General features: G+C 48.1%; 6 protein-coding genes and 2 non-coding genes across 8 annotated transcripts; 3 read left to right on the top strand and 5 right to left on the bottom strand.

Moving 5' to 3' along the window:
- Positions 1 to 1259: 1259 nt before the first annotated feature.
- Positions 1260 to 2269, top strand: RhiXN_07880 (uncharacterized protein; the record flags this gene model as incomplete). Its single annotated transcript, XM_043327696.1, has 7 exons — positions 1260 to 1327; positions 1390 to 1518; positions 1557 to 1593; positions 1649 to 1794; positions 1848 to 1914; positions 1972 to 2002; positions 2058 to 2269. The coding sequence occupies 7 exons, from the start codon at positions 1260 to 1262 to the stop codon at positions 2267 to 2269; spliced, it is 690 nt and encodes a 229-aa protein (XP_043183081.1).
- Positions 2270 to 2919: 650 nt separating this feature from the next.
- Positions 2920 to 4917, top strand: RhiXN_07879 (C2 domain-containing protein; the record flags this gene model as incomplete). The annotated part of the gene is made up of 8 exons (XM_043327695.1): positions 2920 to 3115; positions 3143 to 3281; positions 3332 to 3393; positions 3447 to 3613; positions 3668 to 3741; positions 3794 to 4482; positions 4531 to 4721; positions 4771 to 4917. The coding sequence occupies 8 exons, from the start codon at positions 2920 to 2922 to the stop codon at positions 4915 to 4917; spliced, it is 1665 nt and encodes a 554-aa protein (XP_043183080.1).
- A 155-nt stretch (positions 4918 to 5072) lies between these two features.
- Positions 5073 to 5144, bottom strand: RhiXN_12406. Its single transcript has one exon. It is a non-coding gene; the product is annotated as a tRNA-Glu (tRNA).
- A 135-nt stretch (positions 5145 to 5279) lies between these two features.
- Positions 5280 to 6564, top strand: RhiXN_07878 (proliferating cell nuclear antigen; the record flags this gene model as incomplete). Its single annotated transcript, XM_043327694.1, has 5 exons — positions 5280 to 5364; positions 5392 to 5444; positions 5495 to 5708; positions 5760 to 6445; positions 6499 to 6564. The coding sequence occupies 5 exons, from the start codon at positions 5280 to 5282 to the stop codon at positions 6562 to 6564; spliced, it is 1104 nt and encodes a 367-aa protein (XP_043183079.1).
- Positions 6565 to 12153: 5589 nt separating this feature from the next.
- RhiXN_07877 (uncharacterized protein) lies at positions 12154 to 13811 on the bottom strand (the record flags this gene model as incomplete). Its single annotated transcript, XM_043327693.1, has 4 exons — positions 12154 to 12524; positions 12579 to 12703; positions 12757 to 13669; positions 13721 to 13811. The coding sequence occupies 4 exons, from the start codon at positions 13809 to 13811 to the stop codon at positions 12154 to 12156; spliced, it is 1500 nt and encodes a 499-aa protein (XP_043183078.1).
- A 320-nt stretch (positions 13812 to 14131) lies between these two features.
- RhiXN_07876 (Sugar (and other) transporter) lies at positions 14132 to 16116 on the bottom strand (the record flags this gene model as incomplete). The annotated part of the gene is made up of 10 exons (XM_043327692.1): positions 14132 to 14263; positions 14319 to 14536; positions 14593 to 14686; positions 14743 to 14869; positions 14924 to 15011; positions 15092 to 15138; positions 15198 to 15521; positions 15572 to 15726; positions 15780 to 15970; positions 16029 to 16116. 10 exons carry the CDS (start codon positions 16114 to 16116, stop codon positions 14132 to 14134), a joined length of 1464 nt encoding a protein of 487 aa, XP_043183077.1.
- An 837-nt stretch (positions 16117 to 16953) lies between these two features.
- On the bottom strand, positions 16954 to 18677 carry RhiXN_07875 (uncharacterized protein; the record flags this gene model as incomplete). The annotated part of the gene is made up of 6 exons (XM_043327691.1): positions 16954 to 17498; positions 17556 to 18098; positions 18152 to 18190; positions 18217 to 18412; positions 18474 to 18509; positions 18570 to 18677. The coding sequence occupies 6 exons, from the start codon at positions 18675 to 18677 to the stop codon at positions 16954 to 16956; spliced, it is 1467 nt and encodes a 488-aa protein (XP_043183076.1).
- Positions 18678 to 18749: 72 nt separating this feature from the next.
- On the bottom strand, positions 18750 to 18821 carry RhiXN_12405. Its single transcript has one exon. It is a non-coding gene; the product is annotated as a tRNA-Glu (tRNA).
- Between the last annotated feature and the right edge of the window lie 105 nt (positions 18822 to 18926).

Genomic DNA, 18926 nt, shown 5'->3' with positions numbered 1-18926 from the left:
TTCTTTTCTCTCTCTCGATTCGTTCCCTTTGTACAGTAGACGCACGGTTGGCCCATCCGCCCACGCTTTACTTGAATCTACTGCCATTTTGACCCACGCCGCCTTGCGACGGGCCGGGCTCCGCCAACCGCCGTTTCCTACGCCTTTTCCTCGAGTAATCGCTCCAACTCCTCCAACTAGGCCGTACCGCGAGCGCGGGCTGATTTTCACTTATGGTATCTGCTAGATAATTGCATGAGTAGCTGAAAGTTATTGAGCTTATCGATGGTCTACAACTTCATTTCATTGAGACCACGATTCATCTGACGGTGCTCGATGTTATTATCTAATCGTAAACCTCGGCTTCACGCCAACGCTTCATTTTGAAAATGATAACGGGCCGGGCTGCAACGGTTACTCGCGATCAACTAATTAAGAGCCGAGCACAGCAACCGATCGCGACGGCTGCACAAACCCTTGAAAGATCCAATACTAATCCAATACCATAAAGATTTTGAGCTCGCTTACTATAAGCTGCTGCTGATTCCACACCAAACCTGGAACATCGATTCCCCAAGGGCCGGTGTTCCGTAAAACTCTGGGGGCTAGGATATCAACGCAGTTTAATGAAACGGGAGTTGTTGGATTGTCATCTGTTTGAATGCATATAAGCAGACTGTTTGGTTCGCCAACGAATTATACTGGGTGATACTTAGTTTAGTAGGGCGATTTAACTCGAGAGCAGCTACCTGACGAACACATACAGCTTGATACAAGAGTGGTCGGCGAATTATGATACCGTCCAAGGACATTCACGGATCAACAATATTGATTGTCCTAGATCAAGGCGATTTAAAGACCATGGAGCAATCGACGTTTGTGGTCATTCCAAACCGGGTTTTCTGTCTGGCCGTGTCCCACATGCTTTGTGCACGTGCATTAGTGCAAACCTCGGCCTGGAACAATTGGTTGGCAATCGCGGTCGCTAGCCTTTCCTGGGAGTGTACAAATGTTCCAAGCCTAAATGCAAATGGAGGAAAGGCATTGCTTCCATTGGTTACTATTGACTTTCCAAAGTATCGAAGATGCAATAGCAACGATCACTTGATACACGCAATGTTTTACCGTAGTAAGAGTGTGATATTTCCATGCTATTCCGTTGCTTAGTTTCTCCGCATAATAGCCAAGGTAGAACATATAAATACAGGCTGGTCTTGAGCAGAACCCCACCAATCAAATCCATTCTTTCTATTTTCCACTCTTTCGTAAATCGTTACACAATGAAGGGATTTATCTCTACACTTATTATGTGCACTGCGGCACTTGTAGCTGCTGATACTTGGGGAGGGTAAGCGCATACAATCCAGTTCGTTGGCGTGCTAATAGTCTTAATTGACCTCAATTTGTTAGATCTTATTCGCTTGGTCCTGCAAAGACCAATATCATTGAGATGACAACTACCCTTACCCTGGAGTTGCGCCATCTACTCAGACTGGCATGCTTTTCCTTTGGTCAGTTCTTATTCTGGGTTAGCCATATGTGAGGTCCAGTCGACTGACTCTTTACTGGACTTCCAGGCCCGGAATTTCCAATGGCACTGGTGACCTTGTACAGGTCAGCCGGGTCCAAGCTACTCGACATCCTGTTTTATTCTGATAGACTTTAACAGACCACCTTGGAGCAATGGCCCGATAACAGCTGGTGTGGTGCCGGAAAGGGCGAGTGGTGCGTTCGCGCCTCCGTGTTCGGCTGGTTTGGCCAGCGTGATGGACCTTCTGCCGTCGTCAAACCTACCGATGCCGTGACTATGAACTAGTATGTATTCATATATGAGACTCATTAGAAAGGGATTTAATGGCTTCCCCCAGCAAACTCGGATCCAACAAGATGACCTGGACTCAAACCGTCACAATCAATAATAAAGTTGTCTCTACGGTAGGTTATTCTAAGTCTATTGTCATTCGCGTGTTTACGAACTAACTAAAACTTTAGCTCACCTCTGATTCTGGACCATACATGAAGGGTATGTGTTAAATTATAACCACTTAGAGCAGTCTGTCTAACTCGGGCGCATATAGGCTGGGGCACTGGTACCGAATGTAACGGCGGATGCACTGGCACCATCTCTGCCCAGAAGTATACCAACACGGTCATCACCCTCGATGCTGCCGACCCCAACTTTGGCAAGACGGCTGCCTCTGCTGGTGGAGCTACCGCTACCGGATTGACCAGCGAACAGGGAGGCAAAATCTGGAAAATCGCTACTATCAACGTCCCGAAAATGGGTTAGAGCCACATATGTTTAGGCCGCTACAAGTTTTGTTATATACGGAGCCATTGTTCGAATAACACCTGCATCTTCATCGATCATATCATATCATCATGAGTCCCGGATTGCTCAAGTCTCCTTTTCGGAACGGGTCTCAGCGAGTACGATTGAATTGGTAATCGAAGTCTGATAGTGGCTATTGATAGAACTTCATTCGTACTCTCAACTAATAGATCATCGAAGATCTCGAAAAGTGATGATTAATTTTTCGATATCTATCTCATATGCCCGTACCTGAAAATTTATGTTGTAAATTGCAATCGAAGAAGCTATGCTATTTTTAGTCCAGGTCAAGGGAAATAATGATACACTATACACTGGCGTCACTGCTGTGTTGTATATAAAGGGAATTTTGGGATCAAATTTGAGTGAGGCTGTTACTCACTCCCGATACGCTTCGTGGTTCGTGTGTTAGTCTTGTGTGTGTATGACGGTATTTATGCTATTACCCTGCCGTCACCTTACACCCCTTCCCGTACTTCCAACGGCTCCCGTGCTCGGCAACCCAGGCCTGTGAAAGCTTGGGAGCATCGCCACAAGGGTCTCGAAGCACTATATATCAGGCGCCCAAACTACCACCGTCATCCCTCCATATCAGTCAATTCCCCATCATGTCCAGGTTCGTAACTCGAATAAAAGATCGTATTCAAGATAAGCGGATGGAGTCCCGCCAGCATGACTTTGTTGGCGAAGTTGCACCATCGAGGCTAAGCGCCACTCGTGACCGCCGTTCGCTTGATCAAGGCAGTCGTTGGGGTCGTTCGTCCGTCTCTCCAACAGGGAGCTTCGATTCGAATCAGTCTCTGGGTAGATCGAACTCACTCTCGACGATAGGGGTGGCTACAGCGGGCTCAGATGCCTTGGACTTGGAGATCAGATTTATTTCAGCGCAGGGCCTACCACGGATGGATGTGGTTGGTGTCGGATGTGACCCATACTTTCGTGCTGAGATAGACGATGTTCTATGCTATACGTGAGTCATGAGAATTATAGGGGTGCGTTTAGGCTCTGACGGTTACGTAGGTCGCGGGCTTTACCCAATACCTTGAATCCAGAATGGAACGAGTTTTGGAGGATCCGTAATGGTGCGGTCGATGATCTTCTCAAATTTCTGGTGGTTGATCGTCCTCATTTTCAGTTCCATCTCTCGCAATTCTAAAGGTCAAGGTATACGACAAGGATGAGAATCAATACATGGACGATTACGTCGGAAGATTCAAGATTACCGACGTCTATGTTGGTGGTCTTAGAGATGTGCCAATCGTGAGCTTGTTACGTCGGGATCACGGAACCTTCCAAATTGAGGTTGGCCAACCGTTATATTTCTATCCGTTTAATATACTAAATCCTGGCCCTCAGATAATCTCCAAGCCGGCTGAATACCCCAATCTGCCTGCTTATATATTTGATGGCCCATGTCGGTATTCTATACAGTATGTTATCTCCGTTCAGACCCTATTATCTATCTAACTCTTAATCTTCAAGTTTATCCCCAACTGTTGGGGCATTTACTGCAAAAACAACCTCAGCAAGACGATACTCTACCTGGAAAATTTATCTTAAAGGAATTCAGTTGTTCTTTGGAAATCAGCGACAACATTGGAACCGAGAATACCGCGCCGCCCAAGCCGTATTCTCTGGGCCCCTATCTCTTACTGTTCGGGGCCCAATCATAGCAGGACATCGCTTGCTTTACGCACGCACTACCGCCAACAGGACTGGTATACTCCACAACGCCGAAGACTTTTGGTCTCTGTTTCGGGCCAAAGTCGACGAGCGCCGTGGCCAAGGTTTGGCAAGACTGATGGGTGTAAATCCCGATGCTGCCGGCCAGAGTACATGTCCGGTTTGTGGTCAACCTGCGAGCGATATCCATAGTATGGAATGCACAGGTAATCATCTACCTGATGATATTCCCAAGGAACCGGGAGCTCGGACTAATGCTTCCACCGGCGGCCGGGTTCCCTCGGATGCCGAGTTTGGTGGTGTTGCGAATCTCGCTAGCACTATTATCCCTCATGAGCATGTACAGCGCATCAAGCCTGCGGTGTATACATACATAATCGACGAAGATACGTTCCGATTCAGTGAGACGGGCGCTGCGTTTTTTGTAGATTTCGCAAGCAAACATGCGCTTCACAGCAGTTGTGCAGAGACGGTGAGGTATGCTGGAGGTACGTGGTGTGATTTTCAGTATGAGATATAACCTAAGGCCTGCACAGAATTTCACCCCCGACCCTCTTGTGGGTGGGCAGACTTTGATGACACGATTCCCGATCATGAAATGGCCTGGGAACTATGGATCGATAATGGAAGTGGCACTTACGCTCCTCCGCCGGATATGCTCGACAATCTTCGTCAATTGCTTGAGTATAACTGGCCTGGCCTGACGGTACGAACGTTTGATTTCCGTGTAAGTGTTCTTTGCCCTCTAGTAGAATAAAGTGTAAATGTCTTTCTAGGATGAACCACAGAAGAAGAGTATTCAAGAGTGCCGGGACTATGCCCTCGAGAAGCGTGGTATTCTACGGGAAGAGTTGGAGCCTTCTGTATTGGAAGGAGAGTCCGGGTCGTCCTTGTTGAAAATGGCAACTATTCGAAAGGCCTAGGGAGCTCAGCTTTGATATTTTAGTTATTCTCTGGGATAAGGGCGATATAATCGTACAGTGTAGAATTAATGTTGAGAATGTTTGTGTATTGTAAAAGTGTTGGTCTGAGTGCCAGTGTCAATCAACACATGCCCTACGTTACAGCAAGAAAAAAACTCCGATACTGGGAATCGAACCCAGGGCTATCGCGTGAGAGGCGATAATGTTAGCCACTACACCATATCGGATTGACAAGGAGTCATGGGGCACCCTTTTTGATGATTAAATAAGAAGCACAGTCACGTGGTGTCGTGTAGACGCGTTCCTGTCTTCTCTTCGACTGTCCCACCGCCACTCTTCCATCACCACACGTACATATCAACATGCTTGAGGCGCGTCTCGAACAAGCATCTATCCTCAAAAGGCTACTTGATGGCACGTATTCGCTGGCTTTAATGAACCGGTCTTGTATCTAACGCGTTAAACCGTGATTAGCTATCAAAGAACTCGTAACAGACGCAAACTTCGAATGTGGCGATGAGGGCCTGGTACGTGTTGCTCTATGGATATTATAACGCCAGCTCACATATGGGTGTAGAAACTTCAAGCGATGGACAACTCTCATGTCGCGCTAGTCGCCGTTCAACTTGAGCCCGAAGGCTTCGGAAAATATCGCTGCGACCGACCCATGCCTTTGGGAGTCAATCTCGGTTCATTGACCAAGGTTCTCAAATGCGCCAAGGACGATGACCGTGTCACCCTCAAGGCCAATGACAACGCTGACGTTCTTAATTTAGTCTACGAAGCACGCAGTAAGCGCGTTTGTTGAACAAAATATTTCAGATACTCATCAACTTTTGTAGACTCGGACAGGATCGCCGAGTACGAAATGAAGCTCATGGAGATCGATATAGATACATTGGGTATCCCAGAGACTGATTACGACGCGACTGTGGTGATGCAATCTGGCGAGTTTGCTCGTATCGTCCGGGACTTGAGCGCCCTCGGCGAGTCGGTCAAGATCGAGGTTACCAAGGAAGGAATTCGTTTCTCTGCGGACGGTGAGGCCGCCAACGGTAGCGTCTTGCTCAAGGCCACAGAGGGTGCCCGCGAGCGCTACAAAGACCTTGATGGAAAGGATGCGAAGACCAAGGTCAAGAAGGAGAAGGGTGACAAGCCGAGGAAGAGGAAGAAGACCGATGACGCCGACGTCAAGATGGAAGATGCTGACGAAGATGTTGAGGAAGACGATGGTGGCGAAAAGCTATTCAAGCCCGCTTCGGAGGACGGTGAAGCAGAGAAGGAAGATGACGAAGAAGCAGGCTCCGATGGCGAGGAGGAGTCTGACGGTGCTTCCAAGAAGCGTAAACGCAGCTCGCAGCCGAAGAAATCGAAAAACGATGACGGTGACTCGTCAGGTGGCGTGATGGTAGAGCTTGGCCAGAGTGTCAATTTGACATTCTCGCTGAAGTATCTGGTCAACTTTTCCAAGTCGACCTCCTTGGCCAACACGGTCACACTCAAAATGAGCAATGAAGTTCCGCTGTTGGTGCGTCGTTCAGAAAATTGCTTTAGCTGTGTCCTAATCCGTAGCGTTAATAGGTTCACTATAAATTCGACCAGGGCCATATCCAGTATTACCTTGCACCCAAAATTGGAGACGAGTAATAATGATCTTGCCTTTTTGTGCATGTTTGCTTGTTTATTCGGTTGCCTTGTGTACACTCTCCCACCAATTAATCAATTCACCTGGGTTTCCGCCCTACATAGCGAAACACCCAATCAGCTCAATGAACGATTTGTCGCGACTAGCTCCCAAGGCAATCCACAACAATGGTTTCAGGTAGCCCTACTGGAGGTTTGTCTCGACTTAGTGGACCAAACTAAGTAAAAACGCCTTCGTTGAAATTAGTTTTACTCGACAAGCGCCTAGTTATTTCTGTCAGTGAACAAATTACGCTGGTGGCGATGGCTGTCCTCTGGTCACTCTAATGATGATGCAAGAGGCACTAATCACCTCCATCATATTGGTCAGACGTATCCATCGTATCCATACGTGCTCTGGTACGAGAATCGACTAATTCGAACTTTGCTTGTTGATAATAGGAATTCACGTTTGTATTGGCTATATTCCTTCTAATTTACAGAGACCGAGTACATTGGTGAAACCAAGTATGTTTAAAAATTTGGGGGCTCAAAATTCAATCCTAACAAACGAGACGGATGATACTCTCACCGTACCACTTGTAGTCTACCCTTTCCTTTAAGCTTGAAAGCCTACCTCCTCCGGCAAACGTTATAACCAATTTCAATCATTGACTAGTATTCATAAATCGCGATAGAAAACGAACGAATCCAATCGAAGTGCTTGGCTTATCATGATGGAAATGGGAATCATGGGGTTCCAAGTGAGCATGTATGTAAGTCGAATCCATGACCTTGTAAGAGTGCGGGTGTTATCAATGCTGGCTTGATTTCATCAATCGGCGATGGTGGATGACCAAGACATAAATTAGCACATACAATGATCAGGCTTCCGCGGCAGCCACACCTGCCATTCCGTATAGAGTATGCACGAGCCTTCCATGGGTTGTCCAAATATTCCGCGCAATGTAGTTCCATGTTGGGTCGATTATGATGTGGTGTCTCATTCATAGGAGGATTGTGCCCGCCTAACGGCCTGTTCAATTACTTAGTTTCGAGTTAATGGGAGGGGGGCACTCAGCAAGGCTTACACAATAGGTTGGACAATTACTGGAGACTGATGAACTGGGGGGTACGTGAGCCCATTTGGAACCAATTGGGTACAGGGAATTATCTGTCTCCGCAATTCAAGGAACGTTTTATAAAAAGTTTACTACGGGGAGCTTATACACACGCTTAATTTCTATAACCATAACAAGTAGAAATTACCCCATGATAATTGCTCGATTGCACACTCCTATCAAAGGAATGTATTGGAAGCTAGCTCAACCAATAGCCTATATCTCTGACCCCTTATTTCTTTCTGCCAGCACGTTTTGGGGACTCCAGGCATACCAAATCCGAGATATCCGTAGATAATTTCTTTGGCTGATGGTTTTCAACGAAGAATAGGCGCGCATACGCGCGATGTACCATTAATGCCCTATATCCACGCTAGCAATGTGGCGTGCTGGAAACGGTGCCATATTTCGGTGAGGGAGTTGGGCTATAGTTGTTTATTCACTTCAAGTGTATCCGATCGGAGTTGGGATACTTTTGGCAATTATTTCAAACCACCCCAAGTGGGGTTGTCGAGCGGGAGAACTAGTTGGAGTCGACTGTTTGTTCTCATCAAGTAGATCACGTTTGGAAAGAGATGCACCTAGAAGGCGAGTCCTGTCGCCTTGAGAGTGTTGTCGCCTGGTCTATCAGTACCATAGCGTTTATTGCGCATGTAGGAAGACCTTGGGTCCATCAAAACGGACGGCACCGCGTTAGTGTCATATTGAGTGGATATACTGTAAGGTATACGTTTAATAAAATCGTGTTCTTGCCGTGGTACACCCAAAGGCCGGGCCTCGGACGATTAGGGCGGAAGACTTAATTAGGCAATGCCAAAGATCAAAAGCGCGCGTGAGCAGATGATGTAAGCTAAGTGTTGACGCAAAGCTGGAAACCCTCTAGATTATAACAGAATCTAAAACCAAGTTCCAATGTACACGCAGGTACCGCGAGATTGAAGGAAGGCGTGCCGCGATCAGATCAAACTCGCTTTAGTAGAGGAAATGCGCTTGATGAAAGGGGTTCTGGCCTCTGTTCTACCACAGAAGCATTGGGAAAGGATACAGACCCAGAGCAGCTGAACTGGTGAGCCTAGAGGAGTTAGCTGTGGTACTTTTGAATATCAGCATCGAGGACAATCGATATAATAGGAACAGAAAGCTCATTTTGGACAGTGCTTTACAAGTTCTCGTAACTGCCACATGCATGCTGTCTCTGGCTAGGACATGCAGGTCATGGGGGTGCTGGGGATGGATGTACTGTGATCAGCTTTGAATGATCTCAAACGCGTTTGATTGGCCCATGCTCGGATCGAAAGTCATCGCGCAAAGGCTACACAACTGTTTCATAGTCCAAACCCGACATAGGATGAAACCATAAGCTAGCTTCAAGAGTGCGACTTCTATACCACATGTGTCTGAGTGTCCTTCTCGTGGAAGGGGGACGATCGAGTAGCCCTGCCTCTCGAAAGGAGCAGAGATGCGCCACGTAACATTGGCTCATCTTCCTCAACGAGAAGCGCCAGTGATCTACCTCAGCTGTCGGCTGGTCCCGATCAAAACTTTATCTGACCCCCATTGTGTATACTAATACTTCAAAATATCGAGAGCTGGTATCAATTTTATTTCAAGTCAGTGATCGAAAATGTAAAAACGTGGCTTGTGCCTCTGGCCACTTTTGCTGTGCAAGCTTCATTCACCCATATTGAGCTCAGTCAGCGATCATTAACTCAAATTTCTAACATGCACGTGGGCACGTGGGCATGTGCTCATCACAACGCTTTGAGTAGGGTTGTTTACACCGATGAGCAAAAGTACAACAGTAATTTGCTTGCATGATTGGCCTCGTATCTATACGTACATGCAGCTTTGGTGCCTGCCGTCCGCCTCGACACTCACACTGATCTACATGGTCATGGCCCAAACGCCTTTGACAGATACCAACCGACCGAATATACAGACTTTGGAAATCATTGTGTTAGGCGTGAGAGCGTGGAGGAGTTGGAATTGGCGCAATCAGCTGATCCCTCGCGACTTTTCGTTACGTAAAAGATGGATACCATGGCGTCGGCAGCGCAGGAAACATATGAATGCATCAATTTACATAGGGCCGATCTTGTCATTAGAAACCGTGCGTCCATCGAGTTTCCGTCCATGTAGCCTAGGGCTCGGCCGTGGTCTAGGTAGCGCCGCCTGAGTACACCATTCCGGTCATCAGGGAACGCTCTGGAGCTCCCAAACTCTTGGGGCTCCGGAATCCCTCTCATCGTGCATGTGTTTGGGGAGGGGGCTCTCCCGCAGTCTTCACAGGCCATGAAGCTCCAGAATGATCCCTGGCGGAGACCAGTAGGAGTGTTCTCATAGATGGTTTGATGAGTACAGTGGGTGAACGAAGTGCCGTTCCCTGCTCTTCAACCAAGTGTCTTTCTCCTAAAAGTAGTACAAATTCAAAAAGGTTACCAGGAACTTGTTAGTCAAACAAGTCAGCATATATATGCGAAGAAATAATAAGATTGTCTATGCGTGTTCGAACCCACAGGCTTTTTCTATGTGGATTTGTTTCGATATCAAAGATCGCTCCTTAACTCCAATACACGGACTCTTTCTAGCTTCGGATGGCTGTTCTCTGTATGCAGAACTCATGCAGTATTTCCAACAGTCCACATACCCAAGGGATAAAATTATTTGGAAAGGCGCAGTTTTTATCGAGTTGTGTTTGTATAATTTTTGATATCCAGAATAGCGATATTGACAAGACGTGCGGTATTAATTATAGGCTCTATCGAGCGGGCTAGAAAGCACTTGGCTGCATACACAACCACGTGTCAAGTAAAGTCAATTGAACATAGTATGAGCGTGGGCATTGAAAGTATACAAAATGTAATAAAATCGCCATATCAAGCATGAATTGAGGAGAGGCCCATTTCTATTGAAGTGAGCCACTAGGCTCTCTACCAATGCGATTATTTAATACCATATAAAGACTTTTTCAGTGAAGAATTAGAGGAATGGGACTGAATAGGAACCACGGGTCTATCTAGTGTGCTATATAGCGCGTACGTTTGAATAAGTAGGAGCATAGCGATATATTAGGTCGCAGTCCTGAATGCATAGAGCATATCATACGTACTTTGAGTATGCATGGCGAATTTGTGGATGCGATGGTGATTGGACAACGCTGAAATCAGTACGAGCCATGAGTTACGAGAGTGATATCTGAGATCAATATGCAGTACAGCGAATAAGATGAGCTCCATGCATACCATGGCGAAGCTAGGCAGCATACTTATAAACTAGTACCATTATCAAAAATAACATAGTATTAATCAGAGCTCATTGTACGACTAAGCGATTCAACAAGTGAAATGGGCGCGATCTGGCTTCTCGATCATTAATCACGTAATCTCACCATACTCACCAGGCGACAATGATCACGGGCCGAGAATGAGCCCCGGATGGCGCTAAATCTAACTGGAATGCACCGGGACATCCACCCCACGGACACACATACAATGAGGTCAACCCGGAATCCTACCGGAGTGTTTCTGTTCGCCGGTTTTGATTGATGTGCGCTCATAACCAAGTAATTAAGCGCAGGAGTGTCCGGCGGTTGCAGATATCTTGATACAGTCCTAGTGCTCATTTGTGTGTTTCTCTGGTAGGTACGGCAGGCCATATATATCTATCAACAAAGTTACATTGGTGGCTTTACGTGGTATAGTAGCTCACGGCACTTGTATCCCGAAACCCTGCGGAGCTCTCCAAGGACCTGGAGAGCTCAAGGAGCCACGGAGCATCTCGTCCTTGTGAAAGGAGCTCCCAGCCGCGGTCAAATTGTGGCGGCACTTCACGAGGCACATATCCTTGCCGGGGGTGCTTCCACAGATCATGGGAGCCCCAGAGCGCTTGCTGGTGTTATATAGACAAGCGAAGACTCATTGATAGCACATTGAACGAATACTATGAGATCGCGCAGCATAACATACGACACCACACGACTCATTGAGCGATCCACTCGGCTCGACTCGCAATGCACGGACTGGACACTAAACAAAACCACGATATATTCTCCAATCCCAAAAAGAGAACTACAAAACGGCAGGGAGTATACGGTATCCGAATATATACACCAGCACAATTGGATAAAAAAAAAAAGAGTCAAGACCCGCCGGCCAGAGCGGCGCGGGGTCGTACGAAAATGACAAGATCAAGGCGAGCACAGACGAAAAAAGGGGGTGCAACTGGGCACTATGGAGAAATTAAAGTATATCACAAGAAATCGAGTCGCTGGCTAGAGAGGGAGGGACAAAACAAGGAGCGGAACCGGCGCTATGCCGCGAGTAGGGTATGAGCAAGAGAGACAAGCACCACAATTACACCGGACGAAGAACGATATGGAGGTGGATCTACACAGTCACACGTCCGTTTCAGGGGGTAAAATCAAGAACAGGTACAGGGAGTTATATAGCAGAAAATCATGAACAAATAATCAAGGATGGTCGCAAGAGAAGATTTATGCGGCCCGTCCGACATCCGCTTCGCTATAGCGCGAAGCCTCGCTGTTCATGCTCTTCCTGTACGGATTCTTGTCTTCTGCGCCATGAGTTGCAGCCGGACTGAGACCATCTGCGTTGGCCGGAGCGTAAAGGGTTCGCATTCCTTGGGATGGTGTGTTGGTACCATTAGTGCGGGCTTGTGCATACGCGCGCATCATGTCATCCGGCGATGCGTGGGATGGAGCCATGGGCATCGCACCAGTGGGGAACATGGCGTTGTGAACTGGTGCAGGGGGTTCTACCTCTTCGACACCACCGTATGCAAGGGCCATGCTATCGGGGCGAACCAAAAAGTCGTCGGAGCCATTGACCTGACCGGTGCGGAGGTCTGGAGCAAGTTAATATCACTCATTGGTTTGAAAAAAAAAGAGGTAGAACTCACGAGTTGCGGCGGGCATTTGTAGAATGTCATCCCGAAGGTCCCCGTCAACGCTAGGGGTTCCATGTTCATGGCCCTGAGCGACCTTGGCGCGGATCTCGTCGGCACTCATGAGTAGGGACCACTCGCTTGAGTTGGGCTCATTTCGATATCGTCCGAGGCCAATGTAGCGCTGTGGAACGCGCGGGTGGGGGTGCCGTGCGATATGGCCGGGCGCATCGAATCTCCCATGGAGGGACGTGAATCGCCTGCGAAGCTAATACGGCTGATACGATCCGATGGAGTCAACGAAGAGAGGGCGCGAGGTCTGATTTGGCCCATTTCTGGCCCGGATCCAATTGACGAGGAATGTGCTCCTGGGGAATTAGGACCGCCGTAACGGGCTCCGATTCCAGCTTGGCCGCTCTCATTCGCAAAGGTGGAGGAAGGGCGTCCGGCTTGGTTGCCCATGTGGGTAACGTACCAGCTCGAGGCACGAGTGTTCCGACTTCCAGCCATGGACGGACGAGCACCAGCCCAATCCTTGGAGATAGTGGACATGCGCTTGTCCATGGCCTGGGACCAACGTTGACGCTTCTTTGCTTCCTTCTTGCGGCTGAATTTGACGTAGACAAGCAGGGCCACAGCGACCGTGAGAATAGGGAAGATAACGGCAGAAGCGAGTGCGCCCTTGCTTAGGCCGCCGCCGTTGAAATTATTGTTGACGGTCTGGTAGATGGCATCGGGAGTGGAAGTGTCGGCTGCAGCCGCGGCTCCCGCGGCCGAGGAGGCATCGTAGTGAGCAGTCCAGGTAGGGCCGACTGGGAAGTTGGAGAGGAAAAGGGGGTGCTGGCTGCCACGAACGATAGTTGCAGACTGACGTCCGAAGTTGCATTCCACCACTTGGGCTTGAGGACATCGGTGTAAGTTCCAGCGGCAAAGTTGACTTTTGCCAAACGTGAATAGCACCTTTGGTATTGGTATTGCTGCAGTGAGATAGATGTCAACCGCCGACGGAGCATTCGTTGCACACGACGGATTCCAAGTCATCGTGAAGCTTCCCTCAAGCGAGTTGATTGTTGCGCCTGCAGCTGGAGCAGTGTACAAGTCGCAACCTGCGATAGAATGAGATCTATATCAACAATATATATTCGCATGGACCTGACCTGCTCGTTTCTCCGCAATTCGTTTCGCCATCTTTGTATGATCAACGCCGCTAGCAGGATGCCCGACACGGATATTCCTCAGAGACTCCATGATGAAAAGAACTGGTTCAAGTTATAAAAGAGGGACAATCGTAAAGACTGGAAGGTTGCGAGTTCAGCCCAGGGAGATGCCGAATGGCCAGGGGGGGGGAAGTTGGTGGTCGCGAACAAAACGCTCACTTGGACCCCCAGCCACCCTGTTGCCTTCTCATTTGAACTTAATTTCCTCGGCGCTTATGGTTGCATGGCGGGCCCATGTGCTTTGTTCGACATGACCCTGGCTAGGGCTAGGAACTCATCATGGCGTCGATCATGCATGTCATGGATGCACATATATACAATCGTAGAGATACATTTACCCAAATCTGGGTACTACTTTCTGGGACCATTGTGGTACTCCTCCATACTATCCTGATCAGCAACTGACTCAGCGACTTGGGGTACTTCGTGCGTGTGCGCCTGGTGAACAACTTCAGGATGTTCTGCCTGTAACTTCGCAAATGCCTAACCGAAATAATTAACAAAACTGATTCAATATGGAAAAACTCGCCAAGCGCACCTTTTCAGCCTCCCAGGCGAATATACTGTCAGCACTAAAGAGCAGGTCCATCTCTTCAAGCGTACGCTGGTTCGTCTCGGGATAAAACGCCCAGACAAACGGAATAGCCAAAACATTGCACGCTCCAAATACATACAAGGTCTTCTCGTTGATCGCATTAAACATAACTGGTGTGAGGAGGGTCAGCCAACCGTTGCCGATTGACCATCCCACAACGCCTGTAGATGGAATGTTAGTTGAAATTATCCGATAAATAGTCACTAGAAGAGGTCACTTGCCCCATGAATTTCCGCGAGCTCGGCATTCGAGAGGAAAGATTTCGGTTGGATACAGCCACGGGACGGTGAGCCATGTAGCACCAAACACAACTATCAGACCAAGATCAGTTCATGTCAATGAAGATGTCTAGACTTGGTACACCCACAGTATACAAGAATACAAAAAACGCAGCTGCTCCACCGTATTGTGCTTGTTTACTCGTTCCGGCAGCGTCAAACGTAAGTCGGGAGAACCCTCCCGCGAGGAACATCGCGATACCTTGCCCTACAGCCCTGCACGTTTTCATTCAGCGATCAGGTTCCCCCGAAGAATGCGTTATAGCATACCCCCAATATAGAGTCCAACGACGCCCGATCTTGTCTAGAGTGTATACGGCGACCAATGTGGATAGCATATACGTGATATTGTTCACACCTGCGAGCAAATTAGACTTGTTTTGCGTATATCCCGCCCCTATTTCCAACCATCCCTTGAAGCCTAGCGCCAAGACCTACCAGAGAAAATCCTCGGTGCATATACAGTCACAGCAGCAATACCGACCCTTTACTCAACCGTCATCACCCGCGTTCTAAACCCCAATTTTTTTTGAACAGAACTTACCATTCTTGTACGATTTGGAGCCAAATGACCAGTTGGACACGACGGGCTATGTGCGAACCTGGCCGCCCACGTCCTAGGAACATCCCAACGTACGAGTTGTCCCCGACACTTTCCTTGCCGTCGACTTGTCCTCCCTTTTCGAGCTGTACCACCGCCTCGATCTCGTCGGCCTCTCTCCGTGCTGCCACAGGGTCCACTCGAAGTCGGGTGAGAATGTATTCAGCGTCTACTCGGCGGCCTACTTTGATTAACCAGCGGGGAGACTCGGGCATGAGGTTAACCACAACGGCAAGAAGGAGAAGAGGGATGATTTGGAATGCAATTCTAAGAAGACATTGTGAGTCACGTCCCAAGGCTCGATCAAAGCAACATACGGGAACCTCCAACGAAATTGTGTCCTTCCTCCATCAATGAACGAAAGTCCGTATTCTAACCAATACGCAACCACCACACCAAAAATATTGAGTGTGAATTCCTGAGCGATAAATGCACCTCGCGACGAAAAGTCTGAAATCTCGGCTGCCCAAACCTGTCCGCATGATCAGCGGATTGAATCAGTTTCCTACAAGATATCCTGCTTACAGGTACGATCGCGTTCAAATGACCCGTTCCAATTCCGTTGATCAATCTCGCGCAAACCATCCAGGGGACGTTTTGGGCCGAGCACTGAAGGGCAGCACCAAATACGGACCAGGCGCACCCTACAACTACAGTCTTCACACGTCCTATCGAATCTCCGATCACTCCGCCAAGCAGACAGCCGATAAGAGTTCCTAGAAAGGCGTTCTGCTAAGCGAGTGAAGGGCTAATGTGAATGGGGAAAGAACCCACCTAGGTAGTATACTGCTACAATTCCGCCTTGCTTTGCGGAGTTGGTGACCACTGGGGTCCCGTCTTCTTCAACGTATCCGTATTTCATGGTATTTATACTAGGGGTGGGTTAAGCTTTGAAACTAAATGCTTTGCAATATACCCACTAGTCCTCGCTATTATTAACCCCAGACATCATCCTAAATAATACAGTCAGGGTGGTAAGTCATTAATGACTTGTATCTCGGAGATAGAGAACTTGCTCACCCTTGGTCGTAACCGAAAAAGAAAATAGATACACAACATACTGCATTAAAAGCCATACTAAAATTATAAACTCAGTCAAAATCAGAATCAGTCAGTACACCATACATACAGTAGAGATTTCCCCTGCAACCTATTGGTCGCCGAGAACCGTTTGTGCGCAAGCTTCGACGTCTCCATCTTAACAAACGGTGGGGCAGGAAGAAGGGGTTTAATAACTTGGCCAGCCAAGAACCGTGTTATATATACGTTTCTTGGCTATCATTTCATATAGCAGGGCGAACGGTCAAAAGAAACTTAACCGACGGAGCTGACTTCCATAAGAGACCAAAAGAACCTTCAACTTGACGTCACGAGCACCGGCTCGGACTTGTGCCTAATTCAGTAGATACGGATTCGAAGGAATCATATTTGGGAACAGTCAGCCATGCCGTTAGTGCCGCCTTGTTTAATACACAAAATGTATTAAGGTAGGATCGTAATTGACAAGTGCCTTCTGGTAGGTTTACATGTTGGCCATGCGTTGATCAACATAAAAAATGGACGCGAATATAATTATGCCGTACTCAATGAAGGTAATAGGTAACGCCCACCCTCAGATTGGTTCCGCACGGTGAAACACAATGTACTATAGCTTTGTGTCATAATACTGCACTATTCGCTGATAACAAGCAGATTGGATCTATGAGTTTGCAGCTGTAATTTTCTCCCAGAGCAATCGCCGTTTTTCCTGCTCGGAGAGTTCTCTGGGAGGAGGAGGCGGTGATGGCGGCGGTGGAGTGGAGGGCGGAGGTGGCGTACCAGAAGGCGGTGGAGGTGGGGCCTCTGGAAGGACAGGAAGTGGCCGAGAGACTAAAGATATTGGTAATCGTTCTGATTGGAAAAGAGTCGTATGGTAGTTGACCCAGCGCCGAGGAGGAAAAGGCAGCGAGTCTGGGAGCGGCGGAGAGGCTGGAGGTGGTTCGTTCGGAAGGGGAGGAGGAAACTCAGAAGGAGGCGGGGGTGGCTCGTCTAGAGGAGGAGGGGGAGCTAAAAATATTTGAGAGCTTGGTGAGCTCAACAGGCCCTCGCACGCCAATGGTGGTGCACACAGATTGCCATCAGAACTTTCCAATTTAGCCGTCGAGGACTCCGGAGGTTCGTCGAATATTGTAAGAGACGAAAGCCCTTCAGCTGGTTCGTATTGACTAGTCGAATATATCCTTGTCATGATCTTGATGCGAGGATCTGCGCAAATATATTATCACTGTGTTGAATGAACGAATTGGAAGAGTCTTGGCGTACCTGTATCAGAAACCCATCCTGGAGGATAGCCCCAATCACACATTGTGTAATACCAGGGTAGGTCTTCATTACCCCCTCCATAGTATTCATTTAATCCCAGACTCTCGCGTAATAACTGTCCTCGGATGTAACCGGGCTCAAACGTTCGCGTAAATTCGACCCTTCGCTTGAATACCTCTTCGGCTTCATGCAACCTCATAGACCGAGTTGTGTTGCCGCCTCGTGACCCATAATCAACCCGCGCAAGCGAAACATGTTGAGGGTCTCTTTTGCGTGGACAATCAGAAACGATGTGGGTCGTAGCCATACAATTGAAACATTGTTTGACACCCGACTGGAAGTATCCGGCGTCGGGGTCATATGTGGGCTCGTTGTCTTCCAAGAAAGGATCTTGTGAAACACCCAATGTCGAGGTGAATTCGGGGACCGTGTACTGGCTAATTTGCGTCGGCCACGCGGTCAAGGCCGTGGGATCATAGAAAAACAAGTCATCTTCTTGTATTTCCGAATTTTGGCTATCCTTATATGGCGAATCACGAAAGCCTATATGTGTTGTAAGTTGGGGCCGCCAGTTCCTGGCTACGTGACCTACATACCTACACTTGTGTCGTCCACATTCAGTTGTTCCGCCATCTCTATCTCACGCCCTATGACTCTTTACCGCCACCCTCCTTGCCCAATAAACTCTGTGTCTCTCTCCACTTTTCTAGGAACGGTCGTACAGTGTTTGCGTCCCAACGCCCCTTGGCGATTTCAACGTCGTCTAAGTGTAGAGCAGGGATCCAGTATACGTAGCGACGTTTCCAGCGTTCCTGACCGGGGGAATGAATGTCGATGGTGGTCAAATGGAAGCTGTGCTACTCATCATAAGTGAAGTGAACCAGAACAGTTGTCAATCTAACACTTGTGGTAACTTACCTCTTTCCGAAGTGCGTTGAGCTCAGCCTTAGCGATCTGAAAGAATAATTGCACTCGATGTAAGCTAGTGCGTATTGGTAATAAATATCAAAACACCCCACGTCGCATAGGGAGCACTGAGGCCCGGAAAATAAAGTCAATTGTGGTAGGCGAATCGGCATTGATGGTTGACGTATGCACACTAAAAGCCCGATCAGAGACCATGTTTGCTATTTGTTTTATGTGGTTCGGTCTGGATCCTATTGGTTGATTTGAGGGATAATGCAACAAAAAGAACTCCGATACTGGGAATCGAACCCAGGGCTATCGCGTGAGAGGCGATAATGTTAGCCACTACACCATATCGGACTGGAAGTACAATATTTTGCAAGGTTTTCAGAGTTGCTTCGTGTTCTTGAATACTTGAATCCTCACTACATTAGGACAACCTGATGGTACATTTATGAGTATCTC

Source organism: Rhizoctonia solani, chromosome 9 (assembly GCF_016906535.1).
Source record: "Rhizoctonia solani chromosome 9, complete sequence".
Classification (NCBI taxonomy): Eukaryota; Fungi; Basidiomycota; class Agaricomycetes; order Cantharellales; family Ceratobasidiaceae; genus Rhizoctonia; species Rhizoctonia solani.
Note: the sequence above shows the minus strand (reverse complement) of the source record. Positions and strands in the feature narration are given on the sequence as shown.